The 19,793-nt window shown below is 47.1% G+C and overlaps 1 protein-coding gene across 2 annotated transcripts; it reads left to right on the forward strand.

Moving 5' to 3' along the window:
* The first annotated feature begins 1,747 nt into the window (after positions 1-1,747).
* Positions 1,748-17,627, forward strand: ANKRD35 (ankyrin repeat domain 35). Of its 2 annotated transcripts, XM_037826162.1 has the most exons (14): positions 1,748-1,875; positions 7,737-7,867; positions 8,644-8,732; positions 9,087-9,151; positions 9,916-9,973; positions 10,165-10,235; positions 10,536-10,642; positions 11,053-11,237; positions 11,873-11,910; positions 12,048-14,051; positions 15,953-16,042; positions 16,281-16,346; positions 16,967-17,063; positions 17,574-17,627. In XM_037826162.1, the coding sequence occupies exons 1-13, from the start codon at positions 1,837-1,839 to the stop codon at positions 17,027-17,029; spliced, it is 3,006 nt and encodes a 1,001-aa protein (XP_037682090.1). In that variant the 5' UTR covers positions 1,748-1,836; the 3' UTR covers positions 17,030-17,063; positions 17,574-17,627. The 2 variants fall into 2 exon arrangements, with proteins under 2 accessions (XP_037682090.1, XP_037682091.1); XM_037826163.1 differs by lacking the exon at positions 17,574-17,627 and having other exon boundaries at positions 16,967-17,064.
* The last annotated feature ends 2,166 nt before the right edge of the window (positions 17,628-19,793 follow it).

The following is a 19,793-nucleotide window of genomic DNA, read 5'->3' on the forward strand; positions in this document are numbered from 1 at the left end:
CTAATTTAGAGAACACCAGACCCAGGATTGAAAGCAGATAAAACACAACAAAACCATCCTTTTTTTCATTAATTTGTCTCAAAGTGGGAAGGTTTTTGGGGGGAGGGAAGTGGGAAAGGTCCATGTTTTCAAAAGTGGAGGAATGATGTTTAAACACACAATTTCTAGAAAAATAAAGCTCTTCTAATATTTTTTTCCATCTCGAAATCCCTCTCCTCTCCACTCCTCAGCTCCAGTGAGGCTTTCTCTAACTCTGACCCATACTTCAATAAGCCTGTTACTCCTTCCTTTGAAGAAGAGCGAGTTTGAGAAGCAACTGTAGCAACAACAGGCTCTCCCCAGGCAACTGAGTGTCCTTTCCTTTCTTCTCACTTTTTCCTTGGTTCCCTCCTTCACTCTTTCAATCATACACTCATGAGACATTAAGCACCTAATATGTGCCAGGCAACAGGAATAATATAAAAATACAACTCTTAACCTCAAAATGCCCACTTTAGGGAAAACAAACACATGAACAAATAATGGCAAATAGAGATAGTTGCTATATAACCTTACAAGAAGTATTAGGAGTATGAAACACCCAAGAGGCACACTTTGTTGGGCAGGGGTGGCAGGGTTGTAAGGAAAAGCTTTACAGAAAAAATATTTGGCTTGGGGGCTCACCAAGTGTGAAAGGAGGCATTTTAGGAAGGATAAATCACCAACTGCAAAGGGAACTGAAGTAAGACTAAAAAACAGATTAAGCGTTTGGGCTCCTGTGAAAGCAGTGAGAGATGAGACTGGAGAGGAAGGCAGGGTCCAGCCCCTGTAATCTTTGAAGAGCCTTGTAAACCATATTAAGAAAGTTGGACTTTATCCTGTAGACTTTCATATGTATTTTATGGAGTCAGCACTGACTTCAGGGAAGAGAATAGCGTTGGAAAGACCAGTCTGCTGCGACTGTTCAAGCAAGAAATTGCTAAGAATCAAAATCTAAGGAGCAGGGGTAATACTGAACAACATTTTGTTTTGTTTTGTTTTGTTTTAGGGGATGGGGGCTAAAATAAAAATTCTCTCCCCTTCCTCCCTCTGCCCTTTTCTAACCCAGAGGTGCTTAAGAAGCTGAGCCCGATCCCCTTTCATTCAGGCTTTGTCCTCCGGGTTGTGCGCGGTCCATGTATTATCCGCACTCATTCTCTGCTCCGCACCACAATCTTCTCTCATTTCCAAACCTCACTCTTCAAATCTTCTTTTGTGCCCGGGTTTTTGGCCGGGGCATGGGGGTTGGAAGCAGAGGTTAACTAAGTTGGGTAAAGGTCTCTGGATATAGTAAAAGCGTCCCACCAGTGGCTAAACGCGACAGTTGGTAAAACAGGAGCACACCCAGAAGACGAGGTTGACCCCGCCTCCCGCGGCGGCGTTCAAAGGGATCCGGCTGCGGCGGTGTTTGAGGAGGACCCGCAGCCTGGAACTGCGAGGCGAGGCGGGGCGGGGCCGGGGGAGGAGTTTCAGCCGCAGCCCCCGATTATTCTGGGACTGAGCAGGTAGGAGATGAGTGGGGTGGGTTCACAAGGCGAGGGCGAGGTTTGAGACTTAGCCCCTGCAGCCGCCGCGGACTGCGGGCTTTTTGCCTCTGCAGGGGCGGGGTGGGGCGGAGCCAGGGGCGGAGCTTTAGGCCCAGCCCTCGGATTCTCGCCTCTGATTGGGCTGGGCGGGGATTGGGGCGGGGCTTTGGGCGGGGCCCTCTCTGCTTTTGACATCTGTTTCTTGCATAGCCGCAGCGGAGTCCGGTGGGTTCGGAAACCTGTGGCCCTGCTCTCCGCGCGTCCCCGTCCCCCCGTGGCCCTAGCCCGGGCCATGAAGCGCATCTTCTCCTGCTCCAGCTCACAGGTTGCGGTAGGTGCCAGAATGTTTGGGAGGATGGGGCTGGGACCGGGGTCCAACCCCTGTTGTGACCAAAGTCCTGAGCCCATCTCTGCACGGTCGCTTTTTCTTTTAACTGGTATTTCCAGCCCTTCCGCTCCTTCAATGCAGCCCTCCAGCCCTGCCTTCTCCCACTTTCCGGCTTGCTTTCCTAACCCCTGCCCTCCCCAAGGTCCATTCTTGTCCTCCCCGTCCCTACATGCCCAACTTACGTTTCCTACTACCCCTGCCCTCTCCTCAAGGCCCTGTCTTCTAGTTAAGTTCTGTCTTCGAATATGGAACCATCCTCCAGCGTCTGTCCCAACTCTAGCCCCTGCCACCCCCAAGCTCCATTCTGTCCCAATCTTGCCCTGCCTTACATCCCCATCTTACAGCTCTGCCCTGTCCCCAGAAACTTGCCCTTCCATAGGGACTTATCCTTGCTCTTCCTTGTCAGCCCAACAAGTAATCCCAGTCCTGTGCCTTCCCCTAGTCCTTCTTCTCAGTCTCCTCTATCCTTGCCCCAATCTACCCATGCCATCTCCACTCCCATTCTCTCCCTGGCACCACTGGCCCTCAAACATCACTTTAATCCTCTTTCCAATTGGCACTCCCACAACAGCAGGACTCTCTTGTTCTCTCCTCCAAAATTTTTCCCTCTCTGCCCAATGGTCACCCAATTCCAGTTTTCCCCCCTTTTGCCTGGCCCTTTCCTGTCTACTCTCTCTGGGTTAATCTTGCAGTCTAGCCAGCCTAACAGGCACTGCCAGAAGACACAAAGTTGCCAAGGAACTGGGTGAGTTGCCTGCAGAATCTACCCCAGCCAGTTCACTGCAGCGTCTGGTCACCAGGCTGCTTCTTGGGCCAGTTAAGGCCTTCTGCCTGATTCCCCACAGAACCCTCCTTCACCTTAAACCCTCACCTAGTTGTTTAGGGCCTTGTACCCTCTGCTTCCTTTGACTGAGTTGGGGAAAGGTGATGGTGAGAGGAGAAGAGAATAGGGTGGACTCACTTTGAGGGTTCCCAGCAGAAGTTACTCTACTTTTCCATGCTCTTCCAGAAACACACACACACACACACACACACACACACACACACAGACACGGGAAAAGATTACAGAAGGTTGTAACTAAGGAACAGTGTAGTTTCTTTTCTGAAGACTCTTACAGAGAGACACCCTATATGGGGATGGAATTTTGGGTGGAAGCTGGAATTATAGCTCATTTAGAAGTAAGTTAACTAGTTATCTGTAGTAATATTACTTACTATAACCTGCTTAGTGGTGTCATTCATAAGCAAACATGAGGAATGCTCAGTTACCTCACTCTGCATGGGCAGGCCACAGAAGCCTAGAAGTGAGCTATGAGGCAAGAGGAAGAACTCTGTTGAGGCTTGTCCTTGTTCCGTTTACATTTGCTTCACCACTTAGTTTCCACACATTGATCAACCAGTTAAAACACACTCACTGAATGACCATGACAAGTACCAGAAACTGAGGTACCCAGACCCTGTCTTACATCATAATAATTACCTTACTCATATGGACTCTTCCCTAGTTACTGAGAATTTTCAACAATGTCCTTCCTTTTCAGGAACCGTGTGAAGTCTACATGCTCCTTAGGAATGGGGATACTATTCCGTTCTCTCTGATTCTCCAATCCTTGGATAGTAGGATTTCCTCAGTTAGTCTGGGGTCACAGAAAGGTTGAAAATAGGCCAATTTCAGCTGTAAATTGTTTCCCCATGAAACTTCCACATACTTCTCATCCTAAATTCCTCCACTCCCTGGGTGGCCAACCACTCAGGACCCATTCGTCAAACAAACAGCGTGACAACCTTCCCTGGCTACTCCCAAAGCCTGAATGATTGCCTCTCCCAATCTCCACTCCCACCCCTGGGTCCAAGGTCAGAAATCGATACTCTCAGTCTGAGGTAAGAACTGAAAGAACAATGATTATTTTTAAATGAATCTAAGTCATCCAGAATATAGGAAGTTCAACAAACAAACAAAAACTGCTCCTATAATCTCATTTTATTTTAGTTAGTAGAGGTTGTCATTGAGGGTATTCCACATATTAACTTACTCTGTCTATGTAGGGAGTAGATCAGAAAATCACTTGGAGGATGAGCTTAGAGAAATACCTATTGCATTAAAAAAACTGAGTCAGGTCCTCTCCTTCAGGGCAGCCTTTCCATTTCCATTCACCTGTCCTACAGTGGTAGCCACCCTTTCTCTACCTGTAGGTATGCTTCCATCGTGGTAGGATGCTTTTAGGCACACAGCCAAAGATAAGGGGAGGCTGCAATTACTTCTACAAAGGCCCCCTAATCTTGGCTTTAGAAATACAAAGCTTCTCCTTGTTATTGCGTCTGCCGATTAATTTGGTGATGGCAGTTCCCCTGAGGCTGTGATGGTAATCCAGTGCCTCCTTCATAAGGTGCCAGGTGAGCAATGGCTGGATCTTGGAATTTGGTATCCTCCTTATGTCCTTCACCCTAGCTTTTCAGAGATTTGGCTATGAAGAATTTATACCCATTGTAAACTCTTCTTACTATAGTAAAATTATAGGAAATTAGTTGGGTGGATTTAGAACTATCTAGCTGGAAAGAAAAGTGTCTACACCACAAAGAAGCACCTTTACATCCCTACAGCCTGACTGCTGTTATTCATTGGCTGATAGGAGCAACATCCTTTTCTTCCATTCCATTGGCTGGAGAATTCTGAGTCCAGGAACATCTAAAACATACCCAGCAAGACCAGGAAGGAAGAGGATTGGAGCTAACATTTATTGTGACCTACTATGTGACAGACACAGTGCTAGAGCTTGGTATGTTGTTACATTGTTAGGAAACTGAGGTTCAGAGAAATTGTTACTTGCTTAAAAAGGTATGGAAAATATTAAAGTCAAGGTTTTAAACAAAACAGATTGAGGTCAGCTGATAGTGCAGTATGATGAAGGCATGGTTCTAGCTCTCTGCATTTCCTGGGGGTGACCTGGCCTGCAAGGGGCATTGCATAATTCAGATTCTGTTGGTATGTGGAAGAGTCGTTTCTTATTTTGTCCTTTGAGATTTAACCTATTTGGAGACTCTTCTCCAGGCAGGGAGTAGTGTCTGAGCATGGGTGGCTTGGCCCTGGAGGCAGACTTAGACTGTTTTTCTGGAAATTAGTAACCCTTTTTCCATAGCTCTATAGTAGTGTGGTACAGAGGCGAGAACAAGGATTGGGCCTCAGATAGCTTGGGTTCTAATCCCAATTTTGCCACTATTTTGGTGGTAACACCCTGGACAGTTATCTACCCTCAGTGTGCCTCAGCTTCTTCTTCTGTCAAGTAGGTGTAATAATATGAGCCCTAATTACTTTCTAGGGATGTTGAGAAGCTAACTGAAATAGCACTTGAAAGGGCTATGAGGAATTACAAGTGCTGTCTAGGAGTTTTACCTGAGATTCTATCTATCCTAGATAATTTTATGGTTTGGTCATTTAAAATCTTTCCTTGTTGATGAATAGTTCATCCTGGCTATGTAAATAGTATTTGAAGATGAGTTATTGGGCTTCCATAGACTCTATTTTTCTCCATCTCCTCTCCTCTCCTGGCCTCGTTCTTGTTGAGCTTACACTTTATAAGATGCAATGTGCCACTACAAATCCCCCACTACTTCCTGTTTTTTTTTTTTTTTTTTTTTTTTTAATGAGGATGCCATACATTTGTATGGCTCTTTACAGTTTACAAAGAGATTTTATATACATTACCTCATTTAAAACTCACAACAGGATGAGGTAGTTATTATTGCCCACATTTTACAGATGGGGAAACAGGCTAGTGGTATTTAATGACTTACTCTAGATCGCACAGGTGAGAAAGCAGCTGAACCAGGCCCCAAACCCAGGCTAGCTGATGAAATATTCATCTAGGGCCCTTTTCACCATACCACAGATCTTTGCAACCCTTCTTCCTCTTCTTTCCCCTCTCTGGGCCAAACCAGGCTTCCCTGTGCTTTCAGTCTGGGGTGTTTTGACACAGCTCTCTCTTTCACGCCCTGTGATATTTCAATTATTGTAATTACTACCCTACCCCCACTCCCCTCCAAACTCAAACTGAAATGACAGAACAGAGAATGCCCAGGTGTGCCTGTAGTCTGGGACAGCTGCTCTCTGCCCCGGAGGGAAGAAAGAGTGGAGGAGGGGAGCTACTTCTGTGCTGCCTCCCTAAGCACTGCTAGAGACCTGTCTTTGCCTTCCGGTTGTTGTTGCCATGGAAAAGAAGGGAGACTCACTAAAGGGCATAGACAGGAGAAGGGAAAACAGAAATTTTGTGCTCCCCTCACAGTGCTTGGGCCTAAAGCCACTGGGTATAGATGGAATGGCTAATATTTGGACTCCTGGCTGTGAGCTGAATCTTGGTGCCTTGCTTTTCTTCTCACATAACTGGGAACAAAAAGCATGGCAGCAGGGGTAGACGAGAGGCCAATTGGGAGTGGATAGGTTGGTTCTCTTTGCTCCAGCAAGATCTAGAGAACAAAAGGGAAATGAGTGTTGGCTAGGACTGCTCTGAGGTTGGGTACCTAAAAAACAATAATAATAATGAAATAAAAAGATATTTTAAACACTATAATACTAGGGATGACTTTGTTTAACTTTTTAAAAAATCAGTTATTTTTTATTGCCTCTTTGAACATAGATGGCACTTGACGGTTTTCAATATAAACATTTTAGAAGTATGTTTTAGAAATGATGCTGCCTATAAACAAGAAACTGATAAAATGGTTATCTAAGGAGAGGTGGAGAGAACAGTTTTCAGTGTATGCTTTTTATTTCATTCTGATTTTTAAACAACATAGACATTTTACCTTTTCAAAATAAAGTTTAAAAAAGTGACGTCTACTCATTCACATCAGGACAAATTCTGAGTTAAAGGATACTTTGCATTTTTACAGTTATTAAATGGAGAGCATACTTGCCAACTGCCATCATGTATTTAGACCTTAACTACCTAAGTAGAAGAAGTCAAGCCAATACTAGGGATGATTTTTAAATCAGTAGGCTAGGCACCTCTGGCTGAGGGCTGACGACAGTTGGCAATAGTTCTCAGTGACATGTGAGTTGGTGACTATTTAACTGACCCACCTAAGTAAGACTAAATGATCTATGTGAGTGATTTGTGGAATACTGGAAGGACCTCAGTGATATCCCTTTCCCCTTCCTTGGTGCTCCAGTTTGCTAATTCTGCCATTATGCAAAATACCAGAAATGGATTGGCTTTTATAAAGGGGGTTTATTTGGTTACTAAGTTACAGTCTTAATGCCATAAAAATGTCCAAGGTAAGGCATCAACAGTAGGGAACCTTCACTGAAGGATGGCCATTGGCATCTGGAAAACCTCTGTTAGCTGGGAAGGCATGTGGCTGGCATCCGCTTGCTGCCAGGTTGCGTTTCAAAATGGTGTTCTTCAGAATGTTGCTCTTGGGGCGTTTCATCCTCTCTTAGCTGCAGCTCCACTTCAAAATGTCGCTCTCAGTTGCTCTGAGATCCTTTTGTCTGTGAACTCCTTTACAGACTCCAGTGATCCAATTAACACCCACTCTGAATGGGCGGGGTCACACCTCCATGGAAATTATCCAATCAAACCTTTCACTCACAGTTGATTGAGTCACATCTCCATGGAAACAACCAAAGGATTCTAATCTAATCAACACTAATACATCTTACCCCTCAAGATTGCATCACAGATAATGGCATTTTGGGGGACATAATACATCCAAACTGGCACACTCGGCATCCTAACCATCTCCCTCTTGTCTTTCTCTGCACCACCTTCATCCCCCATATTCATACAATTTGTGGCCTGAACCAGGTGGAGAGATGGAACCGCCGTGATCAGAAGCTGCTGGAGGCAGTGCAGCGGGGGGATGTGGGGCGCGTGGCTGCCCTGGCCTCCCGGAAGTCTGCCCGACCCACCAAACTAGACTCCAACGGCCAGTCCCCGTAAGTCCTCCTGACTGCATCCCCAGTATGTGGTTCCCTTTGAAAGCCCCAAACTCCAATATGATGTAGGACCAGGGAATGCCTGCAGCTTGAGAGAAATTTGGTTGTTTCTTGTTTTAATTAGCAAGCATATCAATAAATCTTTGCTATGTATCAAGCATTATATAAAGTGAGGGAAGAAGATATTGTCCTTTCACCTCACAACCCAGATGGACGGATGACAGTGACATAAAAAGGACACAGAACCCACTAAACACATAGCAAACTAACACATACATTAAATAGAGTATTTCTTCATTGTGCAAGTAGGATAGGAGGGGTGTGTGTGTTTGGGAAATTAGGAATGGTGTGGTAGCAATGGAGTCACAGCCAGGAGTGATTTGGACAAGGGGGATATTATCCTTTGTCTCTGCCCACATCAACCTTTAAATGTCTAGCCTTCTACTCTGCTCTAGTTGGCTCTTCCCTTGACACTTCCAGTTCCACTGATGGTCCTGTGCTCAGAATTCCCTAGACACTCCTGCTATTGTCTGCAATTCCTTGAGAACTGTAGCTTGTCTTTCTATCTTTGCCTCCAGCTTCCTCTTATTTTATGACTATAGGCCATACAGCCTTCTCTTTCTCAGGAAGACAGACTGTGGGAGGTTCCCCCTCTGCTTTGGGGATTGGCTTTTGGGGAGGGGAAGCATAGATAGAAGGTGGTACTTATTAAGTTTCTCCCACTCCTCGTCCCCTGGTCCCTTCATCCTTCTGCCTCTTGGCCCTGATTCTGACAGGTTTCATCTGGCGGCCTCCAAAGGCCTGACTGAATGTTTGACTATTCTGCTTGCAAATGGGGCTGACATCAACAGCAAGAATGAGGATGGTGAGTTAGACTGAGCATGGAGCCACTCTGCTTGCTTCTCCCTTTATAGCAGCAGTAGGGGCCACTGCTGGGCTCTGCTGGAGGTTCCAACTGTGGTCCTCTGCTTCTCTCCTCAGTAAGTCCTGGCCAAAATTCCTCTAGAGGTTCCCCTCCCTGCAAGCTGGTCACACCTCACCCCCACTCCCATCTCCAACACAGGTACCAGGGGAACAGGAATTTCTGGCCCCATGTGGCTGAGAGCTTCTCTCCCTAATCTCCCTCTGATTATCTGTGCGTCTCTTACCTTCCCTCCCTGTGAGTCATCAGCATGCATGGGGCCACCCACCCTCCCTTGCTCTCTCTTTCTCTTTCCAGGAAGCACCGCCCTGCACTTGGCCACCATTTCCTGCCAGCCACAGTGTGTCAAAGTCCTGCTGCAGGTAATAGCAACCCCTCAATACTACTCCTGTGAAGGGAAGAAGGGGGCCCAGAGAGTCTCCTAACTGTCTTGTAATCACAAGCTATATTTGGCCAAATGTACCCCTCTCGTCCCTAGGAAGAGGGCTGGTTATCATTTATTCATTTATTTGCAAACAGTTATTTTGCATCTACTATATGACAAAGCAGTTGCCAGGGACTGTCCACCTGTCAGTTAATTATGCATATATTGAGCTCTGCCATTTGCAGAGTCATTGCAGAGACTAACTGCTGTGTTGATTGGCAGGGGGATGTTGGGGAGAGGTGTTGAAATCAAACCAAAGCCCTACTGTCTGCTTTTGAGGAGTTTATAATCTAGTAGAACAGATGAGAAGTATACATGTGACATGACGTGGATAATTTATAAATAAATCCCCCAAAGTGCATAACAAATGGCTGTTATGCATGTGTTCTTCCAGGTCCTTTCCAAACTTCCCAATTATGACCCTAAAATACCAGCCATGGGCTCAGGCCATTTTCCCTAATATGTTTATTTACCTATAATCTGATTTTTCTTAAGCCCTATGTTTAGGAACCAGGGCTGAAATTTAAGACTGTCTGTAATCTGCATGGAGCGCACAGGCTTACCTTACAGGTGGCTTCCCCCAGAGTCATGGTCCTCCTACCCATCCCCACATTACCATGGAAGTTGGTCACCTGACAGGTTGTATGAAAGGGGGATGTTAATGCCAAGCTCCATGCTGCTTCTCTTTGTGGCTGTTTGCAGCATGGTGCCAATGAAGATGCTGTGGATGGAGAAAACCGCAGTCCATTGCACTGGGCAGGTGTGTGTCAGGAGACTGGTGGGGACAGGGGCAGGGGCTGTAGAGTGGGTCGGGGAAGGGAGGATAACATTTGGTGGGAAGGGCAGGCCAGGTTTGACTGCTGAAATGGTCAGAGGGGATGCTGGGTCATGGTCTGAGCAGGAATTCTTCCTACTTCCATCTTAACCCAACAATCCCTCAACCCTCCCCAGCCTCCTCTGGCTGTGCCTCAAGTGTGCTCCTGCTATGTGACCACGAAGCCTTCTTGGATGTTCTGGATAATGTGAGTGTCAGAGGAAACTGGGCAGTGCCTTACGCAGGAATGTTGCTGTGTTCTCTGAGCGTGGCCAGGAGTTGTACAGCATCACCCTTCTCTTCCTTCTTCCCTCCTCCTCCTCCTCTTCCTCACATAGAGGTTAGGCCTTGTCTTCAAGAGAACTTTTAACCCTGTTAAAGGGAGTATTGAGTCTCAGAAACTGGGCTTCTTTCTGGGGAGGTGTGGGGAGAGGGGAGTGGGTAGGACAGAGTCAAGCCTCTGGCTCTCCCTGTCTCCTCATGAACCCCCATCCCACATTCTGTGCAGGATGGACGTACACCCCTGATGATCGCATCGCTGGGTGGTCACGCAGCTATCTGCTCCCAGCTGCTGCAGAGAGGTGCCCGAGTTAATGTTACAGACAAGAATGACAAGTGAGCCCTTCCCGTCTTCCCACCCCAATTTCCAGACCCCACCTAATCTAAACAGGAGCACTGGGCAAAATGTGTGTATATTGGGGAAGAAGAAGGGTTGGTCTCTGTTCTTGGGAGCCTTCTTTCTTCCTAGTTATGGTTCAAAGAGCTCTGTCTGCTGCTTTGCTCTTTTCTTGGGGAGTTGAGGAAATTTTCCTTGTACTTTGCTAGTCAGTGGTTGCCACCACCATCCTGCTTAGTGCAGACGATCCTGGAAGTAGAATCAACACCTCTGGACCCATGGACTCATGTTGGTCTGTTGTTCTCCTGAGCCCACTGACTGAGAGCTGACCCTGTGAGTGGAATTTCTGGAACCAGGACTCCTGGATTCCACAGCAAAAGCCTATCCTCAGATTTGTTCCAACCCACAGATCGGCTCTGATCCTGGCCTGTGAGAAAGGCAGCGCTGAGGTGGCTGAGCTGCTCCTGAGTCATGGAGCAGATGCAGGGGCAGTGGACAGTACAGGACATGATGCCCTGCACTGCGCTCTCCACTCACAGGACAGGGCACTGCGGAGGCTGCTGCGGCAGGCCCTGAACCGGCGACGCAGGGGAGGTAAAGCCACTTCCCTCTGTAGCTCCAAGTTTTTTGTGTGATAGCCTTAGATTCAAAGAAGCTTCTTAGAATCCCATTTGCCCCAGTGGAAATAACCCATCTGACAAATAATTGCCACCTTTGTTGAGAGTTAACTTATGTATGGCTGTTGGTTTGAGATGACTCCAAATTCCCAAAGGACTGGTCACAAAATTCCTTCTCTCTCACTGAGGGCAACTCTGGCTAGTGCTATAGCTATTATCTTTAGGTTGTAATTTTATATCTTTTTGTGTTATTTGCTGGTCAGTCTCTCTCTCTTCCCTACCAGACTGTGAACCTCTCAGATCACAGGCCATTTCTGTTTTGCTCGCCAGTAAGGTCCCACTGCCTACATCAGGGCCTGGCACATGAGTGCCTAAGAAATAAATGAGTGAAAAAAAATGAATGACCTGTCCCATCTCTGGAATTGGAAACCAAGGCTGCTGGATAGTTAGGGACCCACAGAATGGGGGTGGCTCCTGCTACTAGGAGGCATGTGTAGCAAGGGTTATTACGTGGTGGGGCACTTCTCTCAGAGAAATTCTGAAGACAGAATGTGGCCTAGAAGCACATGGAGCCCGTCTCCTCTCTCATTTTCTCCATGTCTTTTCTTTCAGGTCAGAGGCTAGTTCAACATTCAGATCTTGCTTCCCAGGTAAGACCCTAAGTGCCCCCACCCCCAGCCTTTTGTTTCTGACTCACCCCAGGCCATACCACTGGGAGATCCCTTGGGGCAGCTTTTGGGGCTAGATTCACTGCATGGCTTCATCTCCTGTTCTGTTCTCTACATAGGTCTCCCCATCTGAGCCCCAGGTGGGCTCTCCACCTAAGAGCCCATGGAGAGCAGAGCCTGAGGAGGAGCAAGAAGAAGAGGACGATGAAGATCCATACTCAGAGGAGTGGAGGTGGAAATATGAAGAGGAGCAGAGGAAAGTTTCTCAGTTGGAACAGGAGCTGGTACAAAAGACAGAAGAGTGTAAGGCTCAAGCTGCAGCCTACTTGGGCCTGGAGAACCAGATTCGAGAGCAGGTGCAGGAGCTGGAGCTCCTCCTATCCCAAGAGCCTGGAACTCCAGGAGGGCAAGGTTCTAGTGCCCGGCCTGGAGGGGATGGCATGGAGCAGGGATGTCCCCTGGACCTGCTGGCAGAACGCATACGTGAGCTAAAGAAGCAGCATCAGGCAGCCACAGCAAACCCAACATTAGAACCCAAGAAGGTCCAGGAATCAGTCCCAAGGGAGATCCAGTATGAAGCCCATGAAAAATCCCAACCAGAACAGGGGCCACCCCACAGCCCAAGGTCTGAGACCATTGGGAAGGCCACAGGCCAACAACTGACTACTAATGGGGGACAAGCCGTTGGCCCTGGTTGTATGGACCAACCGAATGCTGGCCAGAAGGAGAGGCCCCAGGCCCCAGGGGCTGAACCAGCAGGCACAGTGGCTGAACAAGTAGGCTCAGCAGCCATGAACCAGCTCCTGCTACAACTAAGGGAGGAATTGGCTGCAGTGTGGCGAGAAAAGGATGCTGCCCGGGGGGCTTTATCTAGACCAGTCCTGGAGGGGGCCCTGGGTACTTCCCGGGCTGAGGCTGCAGCAGCTGCATGGGAAAAGATGGAGGCCCGGTTGGAGCAGGTGCTGGTGAGGCTGGATCGGGCAAAGGCAGGACTACAGGTGAAATCTGAGGTTCCAGCCCAGGAGCCCAGAGAGAGAGCCCCAAAGGCAGCCACAGGGAGCATTACCAAAGAGAATGAAGAGAAGGAGAAAAGAGTTCCTAGGGCCTGGGGGGAGCCTCTAGGAGCTCCTGGAGGGGAACAGGCCCTGGGAGGGGGACTGGCCAAAGGACAACTGGAGAAGGAGGTGTCAGCACTGAGACTGAGCAACAGTAACTTGCTGGAGGAGTTAGGGGAGTTGGGACGAGAGCGGCAGCGATTGCAGGGGGAGTTGCAGTCTCTGAGCCAGCGGCTACAGCGGGAGTTTGTACCCAAGCCCGAGGCACAGGTTCAGCTACAGCAGTTGCGGCAGAATGTGGGGCTGTTGACGGATGAACTGACTATGGAGAAGGAGGCCACAGAGAAGCTGCGGAAGCGCCTGGCCTCCCAGAGCAGTGGCCTCCGAGAGCTGTGGGACTGCCTGCCCCCAGACCTAGTGGGGAAGGGGAGTGCATGGGGTACAGCGGCCATGCCCTTGGAGGAGCTGCAGACCTGCATCAGTACCCTGGTGGACAGGCACCGCCAGGCCCAGCAGGTACTGGCTCGGCTTGAGGAGGAAAACCAGCAGCTGCGAGGAACCCCAGCCCCATGTGGGGAGCCAGGCACTTCCTCAAAGGCCTTGGCATCTCCTCAAGTGGCGGCTCTGGAGCAAGACCTGGGGAAGCTGGAGGAAGAGCTGCGGGCTGTTCAGGCCACGATGAGTGGAAAGAGTCAGGAGATAGGAAAGCTGAAGCAGCTGCTCTACCAAGCCACAGAGGAAGTGGCTGAGCTGAGAGCTCGGGAGGCGGCCAATTTGCGGCAGCACGAGAAAACTCGGGCTTCACTGGTAGCCCAGGCCCAAGCTTGGGGCCAGGAGCTGAAGGCCTTGCTAGAAAAGTATAACACAGCCTGCCGGGAAATGGGTCGGCTTCGGGAGGCCGTAGCCGAGGAGCGCCGCAGGAGCGGAGACCTGGCTGCAAGCGCTGCTGAGCAGGAGCGACAGGCCAGCGAGATGCGTGGGCGCTCGGAGCAGTTTGAGAAGACAGCAGAGCTGCTGAAAGAGAAGACGGAGCATCTCATTGGAGCTTGCCGGGACAAGGAGGCCAAGGTGAGCAGGAGAGGCAGCTGTGGGGACCATTGGAGAAGGTTTCTTTGTATTTGGAGATTTGCTACCTGAATCCACTTTTAGTTAGTCAGATCAATACCCTAAAGTGAGCATCAGTCATTTGCAGGGACCACACTATGTTCACCTGAGTCTGAGGAGTTTGAGGTTGAGATTGGAGGTGAGGTAAAATTTGGGGCTCAGGGTCAGAAGTAGTGTGGTCAGGGCTACCATTTTGAGTTAAATAGTGTATCAGCCTGAAAAGAGGTCTAATACTATAATGGGTTACTGTGGTTTTGCTGCAGTTCTGAGAAGGTGACTCGAGGCTGATGGGTTAAGAAGAGTAAACAGAGCTTTATAGCCCCTCTACTCCCCTCCTACTTCAATCAGACTGCATTCTACAAAAAATTTGCATTAGTCAAGAGGGCTCCAATGCAAAGAAAAAATGTATGAAAACTACTGTGTTGGAGACAACCATTAATTTGTTTCCTAATGATTACTCTAATAAAAGTGAGTGTAAGTCTATAACACTGTTTCTATGAGACATATCTTATGAATTCCAAATAATCAATTTACAAATAAATTTAGTAATTCAAGAACTACCTGTGAAATGAATGAATTCAGACCTCTTACTAAAATCTGTGTACATGATCAAAGTAAGAATGTTTATAAAATATAAGGAGTATAAGTTTTACATGGTGTAGAGTGCATACAAATAGAAGGAATGTTATACAAAATAGAAATCAGTGTGGGGGTGGGGCTATTACCAAAAGGAGGGATTTTATGTTAGTGTCAAAGGAGGAGATAAAAGTAGACAAATGGACAAAGGGTAATATAGTGTAGTGGTTAAGAATGTGGTCTCTGGACTGAGACAATCTGGATTTAAATTTCCATGTCAAAAGTTACTTGTTGTCTGTTCTTGGGCAGGTTATTTAATATCTCTAAGTCTCAGATTTCTCACCTATAAAATGGAGATAATAACAGGTTTATTGTGAGAATTAGATTAAATATCACATCTAAAATACTCAGAGCGGTGTTTGGCGTATGGTAGGTACTCAATGAAAGTTAGCTGTTATTCCTATGACTGCTGTTCCTACAACTGCTGGTTGCCATTAACTGCATTCGTGCCTCAGCCTCACAGACTACATGGACTCATCTCCATTCCCCTCAGTGGTCAGCAGCCAGAAGGAGTCAGGATCCAGGACAGAGTTAGGAGCATGGGCCCTGGAGTCAGAGATCTTGGTTTAAATCATGAAGTCATCACTTATTAGCTGTTTAATTTTGACAAATTACTTAACCCAGGCTCCTATCTACAAAGTGTGGATAATACTACCTATTTCATAGAGCTGTTTTTTTAAAATACAATTTTATTGAGATATACTCACACACCATATAATCCACCCAAAGTATACAATCAATGGCTCACAGTATCATCATATAGTTGTGCATTCATCACCACAATTTTTGAACATTTCATTACTCCAAAATAAAGAAAAAATATATAAAAAAAGAAAAAAGGAAATAAAAAAGAACACCCAAATCATCCCATACCCTTATCCCCTTATTATTTATTTGTCATTATTTTATTACTAATCTGCCCATACACTGGTTAAAGGGAGTGTCACTCACCAGGTTTTCACTCACAGTCACATGATAAAAGCTATATAATTATACAATTATCATCAAGACTCAAGTCTACTGGATTACAGTTCAACAGATTCAGCTATTTTCTTCTAGCTATTTCATAGAGCTGTTTTGAGTATTAAATGATATAATGTGTGTAAAAGTATCTGGCATATATTAAATACCTAATAAAAGGAAGCTGACCTTTACCCTGGGTATAGGTGGGGTCCTGGTAGAAAATGGCTTGGGCCTTTTTGGTTCCCTTTCTTTCCTTTTGACCTCAGATCAAGGAATTGTTGAAGAAGCTGGAACAACTTTCAGAGGAGGTCCTCTCGGTTCGGGGAGAGAATGCTCACCTTGCCCTGCAGCTGCAGGTATGTCTTGCCCCACTGATTGAGAAAGAGGATGGACAATGGAGGCGATTTATATGTGGGAGAGATTCTGGAAATTGCAGAGGGCTGGCCATGCAGTGGGTCAGGCTGGGTCAGTGATGGACCAAGGGAGCCCACTTAGGACAGCTGACCACCTCATCCTACTGCTCCTCATGCTTAGGGGATCAGAGTGAGAGTGGGGAGGATGGGCACATGACCTCCCACTGATGCTCCCTCCCAGGATTCCCAGAAGAACCATGAAGAGATCATCTCCACCTATAGGAATCATCTCCTGAATGCTGCTCGGGTGAGCATGGTAGAGTATTGGAGGAGGTAGAGACAGAGACCTGACTTGGGGCTATTGAGTTTGAGGTCCCTTCTCTCCCCGTACTTGTCATTTCTCAGAGAGCTGGATTTTACAGGTTCTAGTGCCAGGTCTCTGGATCTCCTTAGGCAGATCGAGCAAGGTTACATGTGAATGTATGCGGAGAGAGGGGTTTACCCTTCCTTTTCAATTCCCTGATTCATTTTAAGGACTTTTTCAATCCCCCCCACCCACCTCAGCCCTTTCTAAGTTCTTTCTTAAGCCATCTTATCCATCACCAAGGAAGGAGAGGTGTGTGGCTTTCTCCTTTATTTAGTCTAAGAATAACTACAAAGAATCAAATACCTATTGTGTACCAGGTGCTTCATACATTTTATATCCTGTGTGTCTAGTCAGATGGCAGCAGTTTGTAACCCTCACAGCAACCCTGAAAAGTAGACAGCATTATCTTCCTTGTAAAGATAAGGAAGCAGTCATGGAGAATTAAATAAGTGAGGGCACATAGTAAATAGCATTCCACTCTGCCACAGAACCTCTCCCTCACCTGTCCTTCCCCATTTTCTTTTCTTCACCTCCTTTTGTTTCTTTCTGGCCGTCTGCAGGGCTATATGGAGCAGGATGTGTACAACATCTTGCTGCGAATCCTCAGCATGCAGGAGGAGTGAAGCCGCCTGGGCCTGGATACGGGATTTCTCTGTTGTGAGTTGAGGGTGATAAAGGAAGGAGTTTGGGAGAAAGGACTTGGGAAAGGAGACTCAGGAAGGGAATTGGTTCCTCCTTTAACTCTGTGTCCTGGGGCAAAGGGCATTTGCAGGGAGGTTAATTGAGAAGACACAATATAGGGAATCACTGGGTGGCATTAGGAGTGAAGTGAGCAGGTGGACTGAAGGGGCTGACTTATTGGATGGAGACTGAAAAGAGGGGTTGGGTGATTTTCCCAAGTGATAGGGAGATACCAGTGAAAGATGAGTGATGGTGGGATAGTGATGCAGAGCTGTTCCCTAGAGTGGGACTCTACGGATTCCAGAATCTCTCCTTCGCTACCAGAATTCATTCAGAAAACAGTCATCCTCCATTCTTCTTCCTGCCCCTGTGTGGTGGCTATCTCCTCCAACCAAGAATGATGAGGGTCCCTTTAGCTTCTTGGCGTGGGTGGGAGGATACTGAGGATATGGAAATGTGTGCATTTTATTCTTGAATTTCTTTCAGGAAACAAGAGCATCCCCAGTTGCCAGAGGCTCTATCAGGCTGGGGAGGGTGAGGGGGTGGGGGTGGTCACTAGGGGTGGTGTGGGTGGTGTGGGCAGGGCTTCACCTGAAATTACAGACCCTAGATCTGAGAACCTGGACACTGGAATCAGCACGGATGGGACCATAGGAGGTGGGGATGGAAGCCAGTTCTATGAAAAATAAAGCAGGAGGCAGGATGGTGCTGGGTGTCATTGTTTTTTTTTCTCTAGAGGGGAATAGTGGAAGGAATCCTTTTCATTCCCTTTTGATCACAAATGGTCTCATACAGCTTTCAAACTTTGATTATGATCCATAGTAAGAAATGCATTTTCCATATTGTTTGTACATATCTGAAATAATACTTACCTTGATAATTTCAAATTCTATTTCTATCCTATCCTATCCTATTCTTATTCTCTGCTATTATACTCCACCAAAAAAACACACACACACACACACACACACACACACACACAAAGTTGGTCACAATTCATCCATTAATGCATCAAGACCCACAGTTTGAAAAACAGACTTCTTAATAAAAATGGGGGTTGACACTTTTTCCTTCCTCGTTTTCAAATCTGTCCCTCATGGACACAGCTCTAACCTTTTTTCTCTAGCTTGGGACTCCTGAGTCTATGATCTTTTTTAAGGGATTGAGACACGTGGATTTTCTTCAAGATGTACAATCTAAAATACTCTATTATGTCAGGCCATGTGCCTAGATTTGAAAGTTTATTTTATATGGTCACTGTCTTTGCCCCAGGTGCAAAGCAGGATGAAAAGTCTGATTCCTGGGAAAGGGATGATGTGATACCAAAAACTGGCTTCTTCTCTCCAGTTCTGCACTCAGACTGAATGAATGAATGTCTCTTGGTCACTTCCCCAGGGTTTCCTCCCCTTCCTGCCCCTTTGCCGGCAAGACCACTAGATGACAGGAGGCAGTGAGTGCCTCCCAAATCTGGAATTGCAGTTCCGTGGCCTACACACTGATCTCTTACCCATTCCTTCTCTCAGCCCGCCCCCTGCTGGGTTATGTCAGGTCAGACAGCAGCGGTTTGGCAGTAAAGAGACTAAATCGTCTCTCTTTACCAATCAGCCTTCTAGAAGCACCAGCCTTAGGTGCGGATTGAGACAAGAAGGAAAGTAGGGTAAAGAGAGTAAATAGGAGGCCGGGACTATGTGAGCTGGTGGGGAAAAGAACCTATTTTTGAATAGTTTTATGCTTAGGCTTCAGCTTTGGACAGTTCTATACAGAAGATGCCTGACTGGGTGGATTGAAAAGAGTGGGAGGGGTGGCTGTAGATTATGGGGGGCCACGCAGGGGCTGCAGAGGCTGGCTCCAGGGTTTGGCCAGGGAAAGAACAGCTGAGATATGTGGGTCAGGTTCTAGAGAAGGTGCAAGTCAGCTTTGGAGTTTGTGTGGATGGGCACAGGTGGCTTTAAAGGCAGGGGAATGGAGAGAGGAGGATTGGTTGGTTGGTGAAGGGGAGAAAGGGTGCAGCTGCCAGAGGAAAAGCATCAAAAAGGTCTCAGTCGCTTCTTATAAGGGGAACAGAACCTCTCCTTTCCTGACTGCTTGAGTTACCAAAGGATAGAAAAGCACTGTTATATTCCTCACTATATGTGGGGTGTGGGGTGGGAAGCACGAAGAAACTGCAGAGAGAAGGGTCCAGAGAGGGGAAGACTATTTGGCTAAGCTGGAGTATGAGTCAAGAAACAGCTTTGGTAATGGAAGCCAGGCCTTTGGCTCCTTCCCGGGCTCCTGGAAGCTAATCCCAGGATGTCTGGTCTGTGGGAGCAGTAAGAGATGTTAATATTAACACTGGAGTAGAATTTTCCCCAGCTTCTGATCTTCCCAAATAATCTCCCTCTATATAATCCCATAAACTGTTATCATGATAACTCCAAGCCCTAGAATTTTCCTTGATTTCAGAAATCTTTCTCTCACAAAGTAATTCTAATCCTAATGTTTCCCCCTATTCCTCCTGGGCTGGTTGTTTAATGGAACTTCGGTAGGAAATTATTACTCCTGTTTCACTTATTCCCTAGGCTGGTCCCCTAGATGTAAGAGTGTGTAGCTAAGAATAGGAGATCTGAAGGTGAAGCTTGGTGGGCCATAACGGGATTCAGACCATGTCTCTGAATGTCCTCAATCTGGAACTTGAACTTGATTTGCAGTCTCCATCCTTTCTCTGGT

This window comes from Choloepus didactylus, chromosome 2, assembly GCF_015220235.1.
Source record: "Choloepus didactylus isolate mChoDid1 chromosome 2, mChoDid1.pri, whole genome shotgun sequence".
In the NCBI taxonomy this organism is placed as follows: Eukaryota; Metazoa; Chordata; class Mammalia; order Pilosa; family Megalonychidae; genus Choloepus; species Choloepus didactylus.